At 45.1% G+C, this 22424-nt stretch overlaps 1 protein-coding gene across 2 annotated transcripts in view; it reads right to left on the minus strand.

Annotated features, from left to right (window-relative positions):
- Positions 1 to 1076: 1076 nt before the first annotated feature.
- Positions 1077 to 22424, minus strand: part of LOC143766496 (uncharacterized) — a 54359-nt gene continuing 33011 nt past the window's right edge. Inside the window, exons 6-8 of one of the 2 annotated variants that reach the window (XM_077254224.1) lie at positions 21371 to 21461; positions 4386 to 5996; positions 1077 to 4220 (exon numbers count right to left, since the gene is read on the minus strand). In XM_077254224.1, the coding sequence (XP_077110339.1) occupies positions 4219 to 4220; positions 4386 to 5996; positions 21371 to 21461 (1704 nt within the window). In that variant the 3' untranslated portion in view covers positions 1077 to 4218. Of the gene's footprint in view, positions 5997 to 21370; positions 21462 to 22424 lie in introns of both variants that reach the window. The other variant, XM_077254223.1, reaches the window with a different exon arrangement.

Genomic DNA, 22424 nt, shown 5'->3' on the forward strand with positions numbered 1-22424 from the left:
GCCGGCCTCACTTACTTGTCTGTAGAACTGTGGAATTTGTGGCATACATTTACCATATACTGTGTCTGTGAGATAGATATAATGTAGTGTGTGGTCATGTTATATAACATCTTTAGAAGGCGAGCCTATAAATCCTGATGAGCCTCCTCCAGAGAACAGAGAAGAGAAGGCTTCACCTTCTGCCTCCTGACAGGACACCACAGCTCCATTCTGAAGACTGACGTTTTCAGAGCACTTTGCTTTGGAGAGTAAATGCAGGGAACCTTGAGAGGGGGCTGCAGTGTCCTGTGAGGGGCAGGTTGGGCTCAGCAGTCTTATGCAGGAGGTGAAGGGGCACTCAGCTCTTTTCATGCTACAGACAGACAGGGGTCAGACTCAGGACATAGCAGCGTCCTCGGTGACACCCTGTCAATGAGCACAGTAGCCGACTCACTGAGGATGCGTGGGCTGCAGGGACTGGACTGTGGCTTGTCAGCACAACGTCCATACACTTAAACAGCACAGGCCTTCACCGGGGAGGGGGGCTGCTCCGTGACTCACTCCTGACGGGGGAAATACTGGAACTGCACTAAGCCCGCGCTCAGCTGGGATTGGATGCTGGAAAGTCCCGCCCACCTGTTGCTCAGCACTGGCTGCCTCTCCCCCTCCCAGCTGTCTGTCAATGACTCACGCTCACCGCTCTGGTTTATGAAAATTCTGACCGCGGGCCCCACCAGCTCCCGGGCCCCTTACACCAGTAAGGGTAATAATGCCCTGATGGCGGCCCTGGGGGGAGGTCGGAATAGCCCGCACCCTGTGTCTTATAAAGCTGGGCAGACTCAAACATGGCATATTCACATTATCATGACAATCTATATCAGGATGTGGATGAGAGGACCATATACCAGGATAGGAAATATTAAGTACAAAATTTACCACATTTTTTTGCTTCAGCTTTTATTTCCCTAATTTCCTCCTTTAAAACCTAGGTGAGTCTTATGGTCTGGTGCGTCTTATAGTACGAAAAATACGTTATTTCATTCAATAAAATGCAATAAAATGCAATTTAATTATGCAAAAATCACACAATGTTATTTCCTGGCTTTTATTTTTAGATTCTGTCTCTTACAGTTGAAGTGTACATACAAAAAAAAAAAAAAATTACAGACTTCATTCTTTGTAGCTGGAAAAACTTGCAAAAATCGGTATAGTATCCAATAATTATTTTCCCCATTGTATATATTTTCTCCATTGTACACTCTAGGTATTATAATGACTTCTCGCTGAGTGGGATTTTTTAAAAAATTTTTATGTGTAAAAGGGTTGTTCTCTACTGGGACAATCCCTTCTCAAGCCTTATGTTTGATCCTGTTAAAATAAAAATAATTATTCAAACCTTCCATGCTGATGCAGTTCCAGCAGTGTCAGCACTTGCGTTCATGAAGCTCATGTGAGTTTGTCTCGTCATGTGAGCCCTGCAGCCAATCAGCGCTGATGTCACTGTCCCCAACTTCAATATCAAACAATAGGAGGAAGTAGAGAGCAGTCGCAGCTCTGGTTTCCTGTTTATGTTCAATACTTCCGAAGGCAGGAACAGTGAAGCCGGCACCGATTGGGCGCAGGGCTTGTGTACTGTAACAACCTCTCATGAATCCTGACACCGCTGAATTGGCGCTGGCAAGGGAGCGGTGTATGAGTATTTTTGTTTTAATGAGGCCAAACATAAGGAATGACAAATATCTTGTTGAATAGTTAATATTAAACCAGGGTAATCATTAATGTACTAAATCATATAATACTCCATAAAACCACTTTTATTTATAAACTATTAAAATACCACCAACCCTGTGGTAATACCATGTAAACAAAACACACCGTGAACAAACTGGTATAGGGATAGGTGTTCCTACACTAATACCTAAACTGGTACCTGCCTGTCTGCAGGGGTTGGAGCCCTAGGGGGAACGTTGTGGTGCCCCCACTCCACGACGGCTGGCCCTAGGGTCCCTGATGAACCCTATTGGATGTCTGGGGTCCCTCTACCCAATTATATAACTGAGGGTACCCCTGACCACTATACACAGAACAATCCTATGTCTAAGGAATCCTAATCCCCACACCATGCCATAAAAACAATGGAGAACATGTAGAAAGGTTTAGGGCGGTAATTCGATCAATGCGGCACGCTGGCTCTCATTCCACATTCTAATGGGGCTTTATGCCCTTCAGATTTGAGACCTCAATATGTACTCAATTGTGTGGTTAATGCCCCTATATGATGTGCTGCACATATGCTGTCATAAATATAGGTAAGTATACTGGTGAGTATACATCCGGATACAAATTAATAAAGTTCTCATCCAGCCAAAGCATGCCGACCGCCTTTCCAAAGTACCGCCTCAACGCGTTTAACCTCTCCGGCTCATCAGGAGGTCCGATTTAAGAACATGTGTTCCGATGGTGTCAGATAGCTATGAACTGTGATACACCATCTCTGATTTAAAAAGGCCGCCCGGGCTCTATGTCCATCTCATTTCCGGTTCAGCCAGAGGTCCGCCTCTGCGACCTTTCGTAGATACAGCATGCCGCAAAGAATCACCATGGGACGCACCCATGATCTCGCGTTACCCAACCGTGTATTGCGCATGCTCCTTCCAAAACACACCTACCCTTTCGATGCTGGTGTGTGCCTATTGCGCTTGCGTCTAGATTGGACGCATCGATTGCGTTCCACCCGATAAACACCAACTAGATGCTTCTGCGCAGACTCCTGGTTGTGCATCGCAAATGTTAGCCATCCAGTGCCTGCCGGCAGCATAACGGTGAATGTAAATTGTCGTCGCTTATGATATAGATATGCATATCTTATTCTTTTGAAATGTACCATTCTGAATACCACTTAATGTCAAAAAGATCATACTTATACGTGTCCCTATCTCTTACCCATGATCTAACGGTAGGAGTACAACATATATAAGATTAGCCCGTTTCTTTAACATAGAAGACCCATAAGTCAGAGGATTTCTATTGTATGTTATATTTATCATACTAATCTATGAATCACCCTAACAAAGGATGAATTTTAGAGTAAAAGCATAGCCAGAATTTCTTCATGGAGATATACATCAAGTCCCTCCCAACTAACAGGAAATGGGGAACACTTTAATGACCAGAAAAAGCAATCACTTTGCTTGTTTCCTGTATCGTGGAGGCTTTATGTAAAGGACAATTGTCCATTCAGACCCTTAGAGGTCATTGCGTCCATTCTAAAGGTCCATTCACATTCTCTCTGTAAGATTCTTTTTATCCATATTACCCCCTCTAGGGTTGGGTTTTACAACCTCAATGGCCATAAATCTGACATTCATCATATCGCCCAGATGTTGAAGTCTCATGTGTCTCGCTAGAGTGGTTTCCCTGTTATTTCTGATGTCCCCCATATGTTCACCTACCCTCCTACGAAGCTCCCTCTTAGTTTTGCCAATATAGTCTTTTGAACAGGGACAGGTGGCCATGTATACCACCCCTGAGGACCTGCAGTTAGAAAAATCCCTCTGATAGAAGACCTTTCCTGTGGAGAATCTCACAAAGGCCTTATTGGGTTTCATCCTTTTACACATCTGACAGTCTCCACAACGAAAGAAGCCACAGGGATTTTAATCAAGCCACGTGCCCCCACCTCTTGGTCTACTGTAGTGGCTATGAACCAATACATCTTTTAGTGACTTTCCTCTTCTATAGGTGATATCTGGGTGAGGACCTAACAGATCCCTGAGGTCCGGATCCATTTTAAGGATGTCCGAGTGTCTATATATAATTTCCCTCACTTTATGATGTTGATGATCATAGGTCCCTATGATCCTGATCACATCCTTTGTTCTTTCCCGTGAGATGTCATGCTTGTGTAGTAGCTGTTGTCTACTTTTATTAGTTGCACCCTGATAAGCTGTTTCCAAAACATGCCTAGGGTAGCCTTTTTCCATAACATAACATAAGGAATGACAAGGTGTTGTCCTAATAGTAAGACAACTGTTTTAAGAAGTTACAATTTTTGGTTAAATATTTCCAACATTCTGAACATGAAGAAGGCTTCTCCCCTGTGCAACTTCTCTGATGGAATTCAACTCTTTAATAAACATGTAAAACATTTCCCACATTAGGAACAGGAAAAGGCTTCTCCGCTGTGTGAATTCTTTGGTGTCTAACAAGTTCTGATTTCCGATTACAATATTTCCCACATTCTGAACAGGAAAAAGGCTTCTCCCCTGTGTGAATTCTCTGGTGGCTATCAAGATGCGCTTTCAGGTTAAAACATTTCCCACATTCTGAGCAGGAAAAAGGCTTCTCCCCTGTGTGGATTCTCTGGTGGCTATCAAGATGCGCTTTCCAGTTAAAACATTTCCCACATTCTGAACAGGAAAAGGGCTTCTCCCCTGTGTGAATTCTCTGGTGGCTATCAAGATGCGCTTTCAGGTTAAAACATTTCCCACATTCTGAGCAGGAAAAAGGCTTCTCCCCTGTGTGGATTCTCTGGTGGCTATCAAGATTCGCTTTCTGATTAAAACATTTCCCACATTCTGAACATGAAAAAAGCTTCTCACCTGTGTGAGTTCTCTGGTGCTTAACCAAATCTGATTTCTGGTTAAAATATTTCCCACATTCTGAACATGAAAAAGGCTTCTCCCCTGTGTGGATTCTCTGGTGGCTATCAAGATGCGCTTTCCAGTTAAAACATTTCCCACATTCTGAACAGGAAAAAGGCTTCTCCCCTGTGTGGATTCTCTGGTGCTGAACCAAATTTGATTTGCGGTTAAAATATTTCCCACATTCTGAACATGAAAAAGGCTTCTCCTCTGTGTGGATTCTCTGGTGGCTATCAAGATGTGCTTTCTGATTAAAATGTTTCCCACATTCTGAACATGAAAAAGGCTTCACACCTGTGTGAGTTCTCTGGTGCTTAACCAAATTTGATTTGTGGTTAAAACATTTCCCACATTCTGAACAGGAAAAGGGCTTCACACCTGTGTGAGTTCTCTGGTGCTTAACCAAATTTGATTTGTTGTTAAAACATTTCCCACATTCTGAACAGGAAAAAGGCTTTTCTCCTGTGTGTAATCTCTGGTGGGTATCAAGATGCGCTTTCTGATTAAAACATTTCCCACATTCTGAACATGAAAAAGACTGCTCACCTGTGTGAGTTCTCTGGTGATCAACAAAATTTGATTTGTGTGTAAAATATTTACCACATTCTGAACATGAAAAAGGCTTCTCCCCTGTGTGGATTCTCTGGTGGCTATCAAGATGTGCTTTCTGATTAAAATGTTTCCCACATTCTGAACATGAAAAAGGCTTCTCACCTGTGTGAGTTCTCTGGTGCTTAACCAAATTTGATTTATGGTTAAAACATTTCCCACATTCTGAACAGGAAAAAGGCTTTTCTCCTGTGTGTAATCTCTGGTGGGTATCAAGATGCGCTTTCTGATTAAAACATTTCCCACATTCTGAACATGAAAAAGACTGCTCACCTGTGTGAGTTCTCTGGTGCTCAACAAAATTTGATTTGTGTGTAAAATATTTACCACATTCTGCACATGAAAAAGGCTTCTCCCCTGTGTGTGTTCTTTGGTGTGTAACAAGATTCCACTTCTGGTTAAAACATCTCCCACACTTGGAACAAGAAAATCTATTCTCTGCTGTTTGAATTTTTTGATGCTTAAGAAAAGATTCTTTGAGGGGAATATGATTTCCATATTCTAAAAGTGAAAATGGCTTCTTTACTTCGGGACCAATTTGTTTTTTAATGCTTATTTTGTGACTTTGATTTTCCTTAGTAGTCGGTAATGAATCAGAAGACAGGACCTGTTTCAAAAGATCAGACGATAGATCTTTGCTGTGAAGGGATGATGGTATACCTGGAGTAATGGCATTCACTTCAATTGTATCCTGTGGGATCTCAAGATTATCTGATTTAAAAACTGAAGATGTCAGCTGCCCCTCTGATCGCCTGGTGTAGTCATCTGTTAAAAATAAAACCAATTAGTTTTCATAAAGAAATCCTTGAATTTTACATATTTTAACATTTGTACATGACAAGTTATGTTGAATACGTAATTATTCACTAAGGATAGTTTCACATTTGCGTTAGAATCCGCAGCGTTTAATCCGCAAACGCAAGTACAGGAAAAAACGCATAGAAGTGCGTACAAACGCAGCGGTTTTTAGGCGCATGCGGGAACGCATGCGGTTTAAAAACGCTGCGTTTCCATGCTTTTCATGTGCTTGCATTTTTTTGTGTGCATGGAAAATTTTACAGGAGAAAAATCTAGATAACCAGACACTGCCAATGGGACTACAGAGGGCATGTATTATGGGATATCTATATATAGTGGCAAAATGTCCAAAATCAAAAGAAAAAAGGAGAAGAGCGGCACTGCCTGTGTCTTAACGACTTCTCATAGGCTCTAGTCAAGGTGCATTTGTGCAGACTTCGGATGGACAAACCATACAGTGGTGACTTGGTGGTGCACCTCAATGAAAATGTGTCCATAAATATGTAGCAATGAAAAAGAAGAAAATGAGGGCACTCACCAATCTTTCACGTTCTTAGTCCTTTATTGCAACACGATCCAGTTAAAACACATGGCCGGGGAAGAGAGAGAGCCGAAGCCCGTGTGAGCAGGCGAGAGACGACAGCTGTTTCGCGCTGTGCTTTGCGCTTCTACAGGTCACCTGTAATGACCTGTAGAAGCGCAAAGCACAGCGCGAAACAGCTGTCGTCTCTCGCCTGCTCACACGGGCTTCGGCTCTCTCTCTTCCCCGGCCATGTGTTTTAACTGGATCGTGTTGCAATAAAGGACTAAGAACGTGAAAGATTGGTGAGTGCCCTCATTTTCTTCTTTTTCATTGCTACATATCTATATATAGACCCTAGGATTGCTGAAATCTTACCAGTGTGCTACTGTATCCTGTGTCATGATGGATCTTTGCATGGATAGCTTTTACTTTAACCTGGATCTAAGCATCAAGCTTTTTCTTGCGTGTGCGTTTGCTTGGGAGCAACACCGAAACCGTGAAAGACAGAAGGACACGGCGTAGGTGTTTTTGGCAACACCCCATTATAGAACTCCGGGAGAGCCGTGGAGCATATCACGCACTGTATGGCAAGCTTAATGCCAACCCGGACAAATTCCTGGAATATACCAGGATGTCGCAAGACTCTTTTTTGGAGTTGCTTGCTCGTGTTCAAGGAGTCATCCGGAGACAGGACACCCAGCTCCGTAGAGCGATTCCAGCAGAGGAACATCTCCTGGTTACCTTAAGGTACGTAATAATTCTAAACAAATGCCAATCATAATTATTGTTGGTCTGACATGTATTCTTTGTATTTTTCTTTATGTCTTTAGCAGAATAACACCATAAATAGAATTGATTGTAATTTATTTTTTCTTTATTTTATTACAGATTTCTGGCAACCGGAGAGAGCTTGTCATCGCTCCACTTCCAGTACTGGCTTGGAATTTCCACCCTGTCCGGAATAGTTTTGTACACCTGCCGGGCTTTGTGGAACATTCTCCGTGAAGAATTTATACCCATACCCACCGAGGATATGTGGATGGGAATTGCTGATAAATTCTGGACTGCGAGTGATTTCCCCAACTGTTTGGGTGCGGTGGATGGAAAGCACATCTGGATTATCAAACCAGCCAGAACGGGATCAGAGTTCTTCAACTATAAAAAATATTTTTCAGTAGTTCTCATGGCAATAGCTGATGCGGACTGTCCCTTCATCGCCATGGACATGGGTGCTTTTGGCCGTGGCAACGATTCCCAGACTTTCAAAAACTCGGATATGGGCCAACGTGTTTATGGCAAAAATTTTAATTTTCCACAGCCACGACCTCTCTCCAACACTCAAGGTCCACCGATGCCATTTGTTATGGTTGGGGATGAGGCCTTTCATATGAGTGAAAATCTACTGAAGCCATATTCAAGTCGAGACTTGAACCACACAAAACGGATCTATAACTACAGACTAACCAGGGCCCGCAGAACAGTAGAGTGGGCCTTTGGGATTATGGTCTCAAAATGGCGCATTCTTGCAACAGCCATAAATCTAAAAATGGAGACAGTGGATGAGGTGGTCAAAGCCTGTGTGGTTCTCCACAATTACATTCTGGCTAAGGAGCGACTCACCATTGAACTTGATGAACAAGTTGCAAACCCTTTGCCTGATTACTGGCATCACCCGCTGCGGTCAACTGTTGAAGTTGGCCACATGCGGGACCAATTTGCTGACTTTTTTGATTCTGAGATTGGACGTGTGGCATGGCAGGACAATATTGTGTAAAAGGTCCTGTTGGCTTTGGGTCTGTACCAGTTATGATTTAAATGTTACTAATGTTAGTTGTTAATAAAATACTTGTTTTATTATCTTGACCATGTCTCCTATGTATTTCCTATACAAACCACTTTGTTTTTTTGGCCTTAGGTTGTTGACGTCATAGCGTCCTGACTCGGTTCACCAGTATCTATTTGACGCAGCCTGAAGAGACGATGGCTGTTTGGTGCCGTCACATTAGCAGTATTTGTTCAGTACTTTACATCAGTATTTGTAAGCCAAAACCAGGAGTGGGTGATAAATGCAGAAGTGGTGCATATGTTTCTATTATACTTTTCCTCACATTGTTCCACTCCTGGTTTCGGCTTACCAATAGTAATGTAAAATACTGAGCAAATACTGACAGTGTGACGACAGCCTACAAAACAGATCTATACTCATCAAGTCAGGTGTCAGAAATAATAAAATTCATGATGCACAAATAAATGCCTCATGAATTCACTATTTCTGACACATGTCGTGGTGAGTATAGATATGCCTTGTATAACCTCCATCGTCCCTTCACTTTGTTTGAAATAGATTTTATGTACACAGAAGATAAAATGGAGGTAATACAAGGCATTTCTCTACTCACCAGGTCAGGTGTAATAACGAATGATTTTTTCAACACATGACCTGTTGAGTATAGTTCTGCTGTGTATTCTGCTGTGTTTTACCACCATTTTCTCTTCAGTCTGCGACACAAAGTCACAGAGTAAACAGAAAGAAGAGATTATGGAGAAAATACAAGTATTATTTTTTTGGGCCACCTCATATCTCTATTCCAAACAAACACAAAGCTCCACTGTTGTACTAACTAACTAGTGGAGCTAGGAGGTGGCAAAAAAATAGTGTGCGGCACATTTTTTTTATTTGGCGCACGGTGTGTGTTGCCGGCGGCGAAATACACAATTAACCAAACCTTATTGGGAGCAAAAAACATGATTATTTATTTTAACAAAACCCCCCAAAAATTAACTGCGCCTGCTTGGGGTTGATTGACGGAAATGGGGGGTGTGGAGCTATGAGGGCTGGCTAACTGTGGATGACGCAGGGGTGGCTGGAGAAGGTGCAATAAAATTACTGGGGTCTGGAAATTCGGGGATTGGGCTAGACACATGAGACGGCAGAGACACACTGGAAGGGTGAGACAAATCAGACATTACAGACACATTGGGAGGTGAGGGGGGAGGGATAGCTATCTTTTTTTTTTTGCCTTTCCCTTTCTAGGATCGGCGCTGCGGTCCGTGGAGCCTCGTTGGTCTTACTGGTATCGGCCTGGCCGTGGTGGCCGACCTGTCAAGGTCCGTGTGCCGTTGCAGCGGCATTGTTGTGGTGGCGGGGAACGCCAGGCCAGGGTCCGGCAACGGCATTGTTGTGGTGGCGGGTAACGCCATGCCAGGGTCCGGCAACGGCATTGTTGTGGTGGCGGGGAAGGCCAGGCCAGGGTCCGGCAGCGGCATTGTTGTGGTGGCGGGGAAGGCCAGGCCAGGGTCCGGCAGCTGCTGCATGGTAATGGTCCTGCGGCTACCGCATGGTGGTGGCAGTGGAGGAGGTCCAAGCAGGAGCAGTTGTCATGGTGGTGGCGGTGGGCTGTCCAACAGCACTCGGCATGGTGGTGGTGCTATAGTGGTGTCCGGCAGTGCTTGGAATGGAGGTGGCCGTGCAGTGGTATGCAACAGAGGTCGGCATTGAGGTAAAGCGTGACAGTGTGGGCACAGGTGGAAATGCCCCCACTGTCTGCTGAAAATATCGACTCTGCTGCATAGCCTGCACGTAAGCAACATTGCAGGCCTGCATAACATTAATCTGGAGATCGGGAGTAAGGTGTTCTTGTTCCGAAATGCCCTGTTCAATTTGATTAAAAAAATGATGTGCTGGCCTCTGGAGGTCGGCTTTCACTTGGGCAAGGGCTGTGGTAACCTCCTAGATACGTGTACTCATATGGCTAATCGCAGTATCCAGTCGGTCACCCATCGCCTTGAGTCCCTCGTGAAAAACCGAGCTCAAGTGCAAAAACTCGGGCATGAGTGACCTGTCCGCGGCCCTCTGCCGCTGCCGGGAGGAGCCCATAAAAAATTGGCTAGAAACAGAGGACTGGGGAAGGGGAACACCTGACGGACCAGCTTCCTGGTCTCCAGTTAGTGTGGCAGGCCCACTTGCTGCAGCGCTGGAGGGTGGCTGGGACGGGTCCATGGCTGTCTGATGAAGGACCGCTCCAGAACCTGGGCCAACAGTGCTGCTCCATGTGCTGTGAAAAAATAAGAAAAAAAAATAATACCAAACATTTACAAAACGCCAACTCCTGTGGAATATAAACATACAGATTAAGGCTGAGGTCACACTAGCAGTATTTGGTCACAGTTTTACATCAGACTTTGGAAGCCAAAACCAGGAGTACAACAGTCCGAAGAAAAGTATAATCGAAACAGATGCACCACTTCTGCATTTATCACCCACTCCTGGTTTTGGATAACAAATACTGATGTAAAATATGAAGGGACGATTGAGGTCATACAAGGCATATCTATACTCACCAGGACATGTGTCAGAAATAATGATTCCATGAGGCATTTATTTGTACATCATGAATTCAATATTTCTGACACCTGAGTTGATGAGTATAGATCTGTTTTGTAGGCTCAGTATTTTACATCACTATTGGTAAGCCAAAACCAGGAGTGGAACAATGTGAGGGAAAGTATAATAGAAACATATGCACCACTTCTGCATTTTAAAACCCACCCCTGGTTTTGGCTTACAAATACTGATGTAAAATAGTGACCAAAAAATGCTAATGCGATGGCAGCCTAGTGCAATACAAAACACCTTTTTTTTCACCAAAAATATACTTCCGTTATCTGGGAAGGACCGGTCTCAAAAATGCAAGGATGCGGTGATATTTGTATTTTCTAATCCTTGCTCCAGAACCACTAGGCAGCCGGCTCTCTTGACGCAGGTCCTTGTTGAAGCAGTCCTTCATCGAACGCCAACTTGTTTTGATTCTGCCCACTGTTGAAAAAACAAAACATAATGGTTAGACAATGGTCTTTTGGCCGTGCTCACACAACTGTGTCTGATGAGAGAAACTCTCAGGAGTTTCTCTCATCACACACAGTTGTGTGAGCACGGCCAAGGTCTCTGCTGCTTCACACTGCATTGCAATACTTGCCAAATGCAGTTCGGACCAGAGTCGGGGCGTTGTCCCAGCCATCCCACATCGCTATGGCCACCTCATTCCATAGCCGCCAGATCGTCACGTTGTCTGAGTGCTGCGGAATCCGGGTGTCCCACAACGGGACTCGCTCATGGACCAGGGAGATGAGGTGGTCATTGTCTATGAGGTCCTCATCCCGTTCTGGAACCTAAAAATAAAAAGGACATTAATGTTGGAGACATAAGGAAGAAAGAATACAGAAGCAGAGAAATGGCTTGAATATTGAAAGTAAAAAAAAAAAAAAAAAAAAGGATTCCAGAAGAAAAATGTAAAGAAAGAGAAAAGTAAAGAAATGAAGATTCAAGAATTGTAAAGTGAGGATACAATAAACAGCCAGACACATATACGTACACGCTGCCGCTGTGCCACCCGACGGTGACCCCGCTCCTCCTGCTCAGCCTCTGCCGCAGTGGAAGAAGTGCTCTAAAAAAACATACAAAAAAATTGTCATATGTGTTGATGTGACAGTGAATACTTACCAATCTGAGGAGGTGAATACTCACTTCGCTGACATTTTCCGCTTGTGCAGGCCCAGGCGTTTGATCTTCATCAGAAGAAGATGACATTCTGATGCATGCAGAAAGAAAGAAATGGCAGAAATTAGGATATGTAGAGACAGAAAATAGAAAATATAGGCATTGGCTAGGATATACTCACATTGTTCAGTGTCTTGTTTTCCTCCAAGGTTGTAGCCGGCGTCTCGTCTGGTTCTCTGTCTGCTGAGTAGTGACCTGCAAATGTCCACTCCCTCCATTTATCACCTTTGTATGTGGGGGGTGGCTAATCCGTGTCTAGACATGTTTTCCTGGGAAACAACGCATGCGTTCACAAACGCAAGCAAACGTATGTGCTTGTGAACGCATGCGTTCACATAGACAGCAAAGAGTTTTTTTGGCGCATTCCTTCCGCAATCGACCGCATACGTTTCTAGGCGGCAAATTGACGCCTCTAAAATTACTACATGTAGCGTTTACCACGCCAAACCACAGACGACGAAACGACGCATGCGTCGTCACATGCGGCAAAAATCAACCGATCGCAGACGCATGCGTCCCTAATTTTAAATATAGGAATAAACAACGCATGTGGATATTTGCGGAGGAAACGCTGCAGACACAACCGCAAATGTGAAACCGGCCTAAGACAATGATAGCTCACAGTCTAATAGAAAACCTCATAGGATGAACCAGTAGAGTGTGGTGTTCAACTGTTTGTCCATTCTGCCTCCGAAATATAGAGTAAAAAGTCACCAAACAATGTTATGTTGAGGAAAATTATACCAATAAACCTTCTACTCATCTCCCAAAAAAACAAGTCCCCACTCAGGTCCATCATCTGTCAGTGAAAAACAGGTTTCTACATTACAAGTGGCTCAAAGGCTCTTGAAAAGCACCATCGCTTCCATACACCAATCCAGGAATATCCGCTCTCCCAAAGTCAAATTTTCCCGTCGCTTCTGAACCTTGCAGTGTGCCCAAACCACATTTAGCATCGATGTATAAAGCACGTGTAAAAGCCCAATGGAATAAATGGCGCTATAAAAATGAACAATGATAGTAATAGTGTAGTTACTTACCGATAACGGTATTTCTCAGAGCCCATGACAGCACTACCAGAGAGAGGGAATCCGCCCTTCAGGGACAGGAAACCTACAGGATAAAAAGGGCGGTACCTCTCTCCTGCCTCAGTTTAGTTTACAGAGCATCAGAGGTCCTCCAGGTTAGTGACAACAAGAAATACACATATTTTTAGCAAAATACTTATGAAGATTACACCGTGTCTAAATCAAACACACACTTCGTATAATAAGGTGCTCACCGCACATGTGATAAGGGGGATAATAAGCAGGTGCTGTCATGGGCTCTGAGAAATACCGTTATCGGTAAGTAACTTCACTATTCTCAGTCGCCCATGACAGCACTACCAGAGAGAATTGCAGAGATTATTGCTTTAGGGGGGGACCACAGCCTGCAAGACCCTTCTTCCGAAGGTTAAGTCCGACGAAGAGGCTAAGTCTAAGCGATAGTGCCTAAAGAAGGTTGAAGGTGTTGACCAGGTGGCCGCTTTACAGATTTTATCTATTGGTACCTCCGACCTTTCGGCCCAGGAGGTCACCATAGCCCTTGTAGAGTGTGCCTTGAGTCCTTCAGGAACTGTGTTTCCCGTGGACGAGTATGCCAGGGCTATCGCATCAGTAACTCAACGAGCTATAGTACTTTTGGAGGCTTTGAGTCCTTTCCTAGGTCCCTGAAAGCAGACAAAAAGAGAGCCTTCCTTCCTACACTGACGAGAGGATTCTAGGTAGTGTGTTAGGCATCTTCTCACATCTAAGGTGTGGAATTTTTCCTCTTTTTGATTTTTCGGGTTTGGGCAGAAGGAAGGAAGGATTATTTCCTGGGATCTATGGAAATTGGAAGCAACTTTGGGTAGATAAGCAGGGTCTGTTCTCAATACTACCCTATCCTCCATGATTTGTGTGAAGGGAGGGTTCGCAGATAGAGCCTGGAGGTCACTAATTCTACGGGCAGATGTTAGGGCTGTAAGGAGGGCCGTCTTGAGGGATAAGATTTTAAATGGTATTGAATCTATGGGTTCAAACGGGGGTTCTGTCAGAGCTGAAAGTACTAAATTTAAGTCCCAAGATGGAGGACTTCTGATTTTTATTGGTCTAAAACGTACAGCGGCTTTAATGAATCTTGCTACCCATGGGTTAGTGGCAATACTATCATTGTACAACGCCCCTAAGACCGCTACTTGCACCTTTAAGGTGCTCACCGACAGGCCCATATCCAAGCCTTTCTGTAGGAACTCTAATATTTTGACTACTGGAACCCCATCTTGTAGTTTTACCCCGGAGGTGGACAGAAACTTTTTCCAAGTTTTACCATATATTTTAGTTGTTATTGTCTTCCTACTTTTTAATAGCGTGGAGACTAAATTATCTGAGAATCCCCTTGCCCTTAGCAGTGACCTCTCAAGTTCCACGCTGTCAAGTGTAGATTTGCCGACTGAGGGTGGAACACCGGCCCCTGTGATAAGAGGTCCGGAAGATCCGGAAGGACCCAGGGATCTGTGACCGATAGGATTCTCAGCCAGGAAAACCAGGCCCTTTTGGGCCAGAAGGGGGCTATTAGGATGATTCTCGCCCTGTCCTGTCTTATCTTCCGCAGCACTGCCAGTATAAGAATATGAGGGGGAAAGGCGTATGTCAGACCGTGAGTCCAGGGAATCGAGAATGCATCCAGTGCTCGGGGGTTCCCTCTGTGGTTTAGAGAGCAAAACTCTTTTACTTTTCTGTTCTCTATACTGGCAAAGAGGTCTATTACTGGGACCCCCCAGATTTTTGTGATCTGATCGAAGACCTTTTGGTTCAGAGCCCATTCCCCCTGTTTCAGCTGGGTACGGCTTAGGAAGTCTGCCTTTTTGTTCACTACGCCCCTTATGTGTAACGCCGAGAGGGATAGGAAGTGATGTTCGGCTAAGGTGAAGATTTGGGAAGTAGTTTTCATCAGTGCTTGGGATCTGGTCCCCCCCTGGTGGTTCAGGTAGGCCACTACTACTTGATTGTCCGAAAAAACCCGGACATGATGTCCCCATAGTTTTGGAAGAAAAATTGACAAAGCATGGCTCACTGCACAAAGTTCTTTTTCATTTGAGGATACCTGGTATTCTTGATCTGTCCATACCCCCTGAGTAACACTGTTTCCCAGGTGAGCTCCCCACCCCGTGGGACTGGCATCCGTGGTAACTACTCGATGTGCATCTATCACCCACGGAACCCCCTTTGATAGATTGTTGGAATCTAGCCACCAGTCTAGGGAACGAATAGTGTCTGAACTTAGAGTCATGCGACCTTCTAGGTGTCCCCTCAGTGTAACCTGATTTTTCAGGACATCCCACTGGAGGTCTCTCGTGTGGATCTGAGCCCACTGTACTGCCGGGAGACAAGCAGAAAGGGACCCCAGCAGTGACATCGCTCCTCTCAAGGTCATATGAGGGTTTGAGCGAGCTCCGGACACAATGCCTAATATTTTTTGTTTCTTCTGGTCTGGAAGGCGACATTCCTGTAAAACCGAGTCCAGAGTTAGGCCCAGAAACTCTTGCACCATGGTCGGTTCCAGTTTTGACTTCTGGAGATTTAGGAGCCAACCTAATTCCGTTAGAGTTTTTATTACTCTGCTGCACTGTTGGCGACAGTGTTGGGCTGAGTTGCTGACAATTAGGAAGTCGTCTAGGTATGGTATTATAATAACATCTTCCTCCCTTATGTGGGCCATCATTTCTGCTACCACCTTGGTAAAAACACGGGGCGCTACTGAAATGCCAAACGGGAGGGCCTTGTACTGGTATTCTTTCACTACTCCCTCCATGACTACTGCTAGTCTGAGGTATTTCTGTGAGTTTTTGTGGATGGGGACGTGATAGTACGCGTCGCTGAGATCCAACACTACCATGAAACAATTTGGAAACAGGTTTTTTATTGTTGATTTTATCGATTCCATTTTGAATGTTTGATTCTTTACATAACTGTTTAATCTCCACAGATTTATTATTGTGCGGAAGGAACCGTCCTGCTTTGGAATAAAAAAAAGTGGAGAAAAGAATCCTTTCCCCCTTTCCAGTAAGGGAACTTCTCGGATCACATCTTTGGTTATGAGTTTTGAGATCTCTAGTTCCAAGGCCTGTTGTTGCCGCCATGAGGGTTTCAATGGAGTGACCACATAGTGTTGGGGAGGAAGGGTGGTAAAGTTTATTTGAAGTCACATTTTTATTAAGTTTAAAATCCAAGTACTGGAAGAGATTTTTTCCCAGGCCGGAAGGTATTGAGACCGTCTCCCTCCCACCCTGGGGGAGGTGTCACTTAGGGTTTTTTTTATTTCTTGGGGAATTGCCAAAGAGGAAGCCCCTGTCTCTATTTCTCCCATCCTCCCACCTGTTCTGTTCTCTAGGGGGGCGACTGCGGAAAAATTTCCTGTTCCGAAAGGGCCACCTAACATAAGGCACGGCCAGGTTAGGGAATCCCTTCTTCTTATCCCCTGCTTTTTGTAGAATGTCATCTAGGGTTTCTCCAAACAGAAATTTTCCCTCACATGGGATTGAACAGAGTTTTTGTTTTGTCTGTAGATCGCCTGGCCAGTTTTTCAGCCATAGCCTTCTACGAGCTGCATTGGACAGGGCTGCCGATTTTGAAGTGAGTTTGATGGAGTCCGCCGAAGAGTCAGCCAAGAAGGCTGCCGCGCCCCTAATCATGGGAATTGATTCGATTACTTTTTGCCTAGATACTCCATCTCTTAACTGTTTCTCCAGATTGTCTATCCAAATCATTAGAGACCTGGAAGTACATGCGGCCGCTATGGCGGGTCTTAAACATCCCCCTGCTGACTCCCAGGCCCCTTTTAGGAAGGTGTCGGCTCTTTTATCAAGGGGGTCTTTTAGCGTTTCCATGTCCTCAAAGGGCAGTGCAAATTTCTTTGACGCTTTAGCTACTGCCACGTCAAGTTTAGGGGCTTTATTCCATGATGTAGAATCATCTTCCGCAAAAGGATATTTCCTTTTAAGGGAGGGTACAGATGAATTTTTTCTTTCCAGCTTCTCCCACTCCTTTTTAATTAGGGCCTGTACGTTTTCGTTAAGTGGGAAAACTCTACGTTTTTTCTGGCCCAGACCGCCAAACAGAACGTCCTGTACCGTTTTGTCAGGACGTGGGTCTAGGACACCCATTGTAGATCTTACAGTCTTTACAAGGGCATCTATTTCATCTAAGGGGAAGCAGTGACGGCCTCCACTCTCAGAGTCTGAGGAGGAAGAGGAAACTTTCCTGTCTGATATATCCTCATCAGAACTAGAAGGATCGGAGTGAGAAAGGGGGACAGGTGTTCTCTCCTTAACCCCCTCCCCTTTAAGGGATTTGAACGCTGTTTCTACCTCTGATCTTATTACTGAACATAATTCAGAGGCAAAACTAGGTGTTTCTTCACAAAGGATTTGTCCTATACAGGAACCGCATAGTTTCTTATCCCAGTTCTGTAACAGGGGTTCTCCACATAAGGGACAGTCTCTATGTTTAGTTTTCTCCGTTTTTTTTCTTGCCTAAAAAATAAACGGAAAAGGGGACCCTAATTATTTGGTGAACTTTCACGAAGATCACTCACCCATCTTGCGCAGCTACAGGTACCAGTTCTGGAGGAGGTACGGGATCTTGTATGAGACCCGAAGTAGAAGGTGTCGGCTGGCTGGACATATTGGAGGCTTTACTCTGCGGCGTGGAATGGCTCCTGGAGCGGGTACTTCGGGTGCCTGCAGAGGTCCTTCTCTTTGTCTCGCCCGACTTGCACTGGTGGTGTCGCTGCTGTTGCTGCGGCGGTGGCTGTAAGGGCTGCGCCGGCTGGAGCTGCTGATCGCTGTCCGCCATATTGGGACTGCATGCAGCAAAGGGCGCTCTTACAGCTGTGTTTTAAATAGTGCGCCGATCACCCCTCCTCCAGGCTGCGTTGTAGGGAAGCGCTGGTCCCCAGTGTGCATGCGCGCTCCCCGGGACCCGGAAGTAGACAGCGTCTATATCCGGTGCGGCGGCCATCTTGGTGCTCTCACACACCAGGCCGTCGTTCCGGACCAGGCCTCTCTGCCGAGGCACACCGGGTCCCTGAAGCCCCTACCCCAATCCGGGGAGGCAGCCGCGCTCCCCTCCGCACGCTCTGCAGCCCCATCGGACCCAGAAGCGGCGGCATCGGACACCGTACCAGCGGTGACAGAGGCCTCCCCGCCGTCATACCTCCACTGGTCGGCTCCGGATCACAGGTACCGACCTGAGGGTTCCCCTGTCAGGGACAGGAAACAAAACTGAGGCAGGAGAGAGGTACCGCCCTTTTTATCCTGTAGGTTTCCTGTCCCTGAAGGGCGGATTCCCTCTCTCTGGTAGTGTCGTCATGGGCGACTGAGAAATAATAATGTATTTGGTATTACTATAGTGATAAGAACCCACTTAATTTACAATGTGTGTGTCTCCTGGAGCACAATCTGGGCACTGTGTGTTGGGTAATAAAATGGCATATTTGCAATTTTCACTCTCCAACATCCACTGCGTGCTAATTTCTGGAAAATGGCTCTGGGGTGAACATAGTCACTACTACAATACATTAATCCCCTGAGGGTTAGAATTTCCAAAATGAAGTCAATTTATGGGGATTTCTACTGCTCTGGTTTTCTGCCATTTTCTCATATTAGGGCTTCTGCATATGGTATGTCCTATCTCCTCTGGGATCTGCTCCTGTGATGTTTGGTTCTGTTACCAGGCATGACCTTATTCATTCTACAGGCGGCACTGGTAAATGGAGGAGACATCGAAACCAGAAGCTCTGGGCGACGCAGACTCTGCAACGCCACTGAGATTAGGGTGCCTGGGATTTGCAGTACCTTTCAGTCTGGCAGTATGGATATGTGTTGTCCAGCTCCCTGCTCCAGCCAGATGGAAAGCACCACACCCTCCTAAAGCTGGAAGCATATTGCTGGGAGCTGTCAGATACAGCCTTCTCCTCTGGTTAATTCCTCTGTGCTCCTATCCCGGCTTGTTTGTTTCCTGTTGTGACCTCGGCTCGCTTACTGACTACTCTTGTGTCTTCTGATTTTGTATTTTCTCTGCTCTCCTGGTACTGACCCGGTTACCTGACTATTCTTGCTACATCTCGCATCACATAACAGAAGGTAACACCATGGCCAAAGCCTAGGGGTCTCTGTCTAAGATCAGACCCAAGTAGAAGGGTTAAAGTAAGTGAACAAGGCAATCCCTGGGATCTGTAAAATGGAGTAGATAGCGCCAAGTCTGTTCATGGTGGCCATCTTTTGAGCTGCCAGGTGACCACGAACAGAGCCCCCCAATGCATTGTATCTGCAATCTATTTCTGCAAGATCTGCAGTCAAATAGCTTCTTAACCCTGCCATGTGCCCAGACAGTAGTGTACAATTGTATATAGGGTACTGTCAGATTCAAGGGAAGTTGGAAAATAATTTGTAAGGTCCATTTGTTTCCTATTATCCTTTGTGAAGAATTCCAAAGTTATCACTACAAAGTGACACACATCAGGTTCGAAAAATTGGGTCCTGATTAGGAACAAAAAAGGACTGCGGGAAGTGGTTAAGTCAGAAGATTTAAGCAGTTACTACTGTAGTCAAAAACTGTGACCTAAGATAATAACACATCTACTTAAATGATCAAACTCAACAGTCTTCATCTATATATATAATTGTCTAAGGGTCACTTCCGTCTGTCTGTCCAGTAAATCCCGCATCGCTGATCAGAGATGGGCACAGTCCGGCCGAGAATTAGTCCCTCCCTACTCCCCAGCCGTCAGTGCCGACTCCATACTCCCCTCCAGTCAGTGCTCACACAGTGCCGCAGTGTAACGCACTCCGTTAACGCTGCTATTAACCCTGTGTGACCAACTTTTTACTATTGATGCTGCCTATGCAGCATCAATAGTAAAAAGATCTAATGTTAAAAATAATAAAAAAAATAAAAAATCATTATATACTCACATTCCGGCTCCTTTCACACTCCTCGGGACGCTCCGGTGACCGGTCCATGCATTGCGGTCTCGCGAGGTGATGACGTAGCGGTCTCGCGAGACCGCTACATAATCATCTTGCGAGACCGCAATGCACTCTTAGGACCGGAGCGTCACGAGGAGCATCGGTAAAGGCCTCGCCTGGATCCGGGGGCCAACGGAAGGTGATAATATAACTATTTTTTATTTTAATTCTTTTTTTAACAGTGATATGGTGCCCACATTGCTATATACTACGTGGGCTATGTTATATACTATATGGGCTGTGCTATATACGTAGCTGTGGTATATATTACGTGGCTGGGAAATATACTTCATCATTGTGTTATATACTACATGGGCTGTGCTATATACTACGTGGCTGTGCTATATACTACGTGGCTGTGCTATATACTACGTGACTGTGCTATATACTACGTGGCTGTGCTATATACTACGTGGGCTGTGCTATATACTACGTGGGCTGTGCTATATACTACGTGGGCTGTGCTATATACTACATGGGCTGTGCTATATACTACGTGGGCTGTGTTATATACTACGTGGGCTGTGTTATATACTATGTGGGCTGTGTTGTACGCTACTTGTCTTTGCTATATTTCTCTGCTGTATCTGTGCATCATGAATCGTGGTATGTGTTAAAGAGGGGGCTCCACTTAGACTTCTTTCACCAGGGGCCCTCAAAAACCTGGAGCCGGCCCTGGCTTCACTGATTGTTTGCGGCTGGGCGTGACCAATCAGCGACAGGCGCAGTCGGCCCGCGAATTGCTGCGGAATTTGAACCACGCTTCGCTAATTGGTTGCGGCCGGTCGGCTGAATCCTGTGTATAAATTGCATTATTCTGAAAACTTCATATATAAACTACATACATATTCTAGAATACCCAATGCGTTAGAATCGGGCCACCATCTAGTCAGTAATAAATGAGTAACTAGTGGTGAAACCTCTCTGGGGTAATTAGAGTATGGGGCTCAGTGGCTCTTTCAAGCTAAACTATTATAAGGACCAATGGTAGATGTCACATCAGTTTCAAGAAGAAATATTAGACAAATACATTTTTTATAACAGTTTAGAGCTGATGTCTCAAAGTTTGGATGGAGGAGAATGTTGAGGTCTAGAGGCAAAATGGTGAACACCCGATTGTGATAAAACCGGGCTATACAACCGATAAAGCAGCCATAGCCGGTGACTGAGAAGAATCTGTGACTTCTCTGCATTTAGTGGATACTACTTACCTGGGTAGTTGTATGTTGGAATCTCCTCTTTACACCACTCATCATCCCTCACATATGTCTCTGTAGTATTAATGTGGGTTAGATCTTCACCCTGAAACAAATATTGTAAACGTCACAGACAGATGAATAGAAAAGATAGTCACATCTATGATCAGCTCTAATCCTGCCATCAGTTCCGCCATCAGGGCATTACAGCCCTTACTGGCGAATAGGGCCTGGCGAGCAGAGGGGGCCCGCAGCAGGCCGCCTCTCCTCTACGGGCCCCAGTGGCTCAATTGATCATGCATTGTCAGACGCATGGCAAGTTAAAATCTGTTGCCTTGTGGGAGATGACAAGCTGGCAGCTGATGTCAGAGGGCACATTGCCGGCGTATAATGACACTCACATATGACGGTACACGCCTCAGATGTATCAGGTGGAGGACACCGCTGGACTTCAACCAGGTCAGGATAATTTTTTTTTTTGTAAAGCTGCAATATGACGCTGCATTATACTACTATGGGGGTGCATTATACTATTATGGGGCTGCATCATACTATGAAGTGCATCATAGCACTATGGGAGGGCATTATACTATGAGGTGCATTATACTACTATGGAGGTGCATTGTACTACTATGGGGGGTGCATTATACTACTATGGGGGTGCATTATACCACAATGGGGGTGCATTATACCACTATGGGGGTGCATTATACTACTATGGGGGTGCATTATACTATGAGGTGCACTATAGTACTACAGAGGTGCATTATACTGTTAAGGGGATGCATTATTCAACTATATTTGACTATGGGATGCATTATACAGATACAGATGCAGAGTTTTTCTATGAGTGGGCAGTGGGACTGTGGAAGGTTCGAGAGTTGGAGGCGGAGCTGGGGGGGGGGTGTAGCCTGGGCAGAGTCCAAAGTGGGCCCGAAGGTTTTGCCAGTATGGGACACCGAAATTCCTGGTGGCAGCCCTGCCTGCCATCTGCACCGTTCTCATTACACAAGTATAAAACATATAATACTGGTGAATAAAACAAGACTGAGCACAAGACCTTCACATC

This window comes from Ranitomeya variabilis, chromosome 4, assembly GCF_051348905.1.
Source record: "Ranitomeya variabilis isolate aRanVar5 chromosome 4, aRanVar5.hap1, whole genome shotgun sequence".
Lineage (NCBI taxonomy): Eukaryota > Metazoa > Chordata > Amphibia > Anura > Dendrobatidae > Ranitomeya > Ranitomeya variabilis.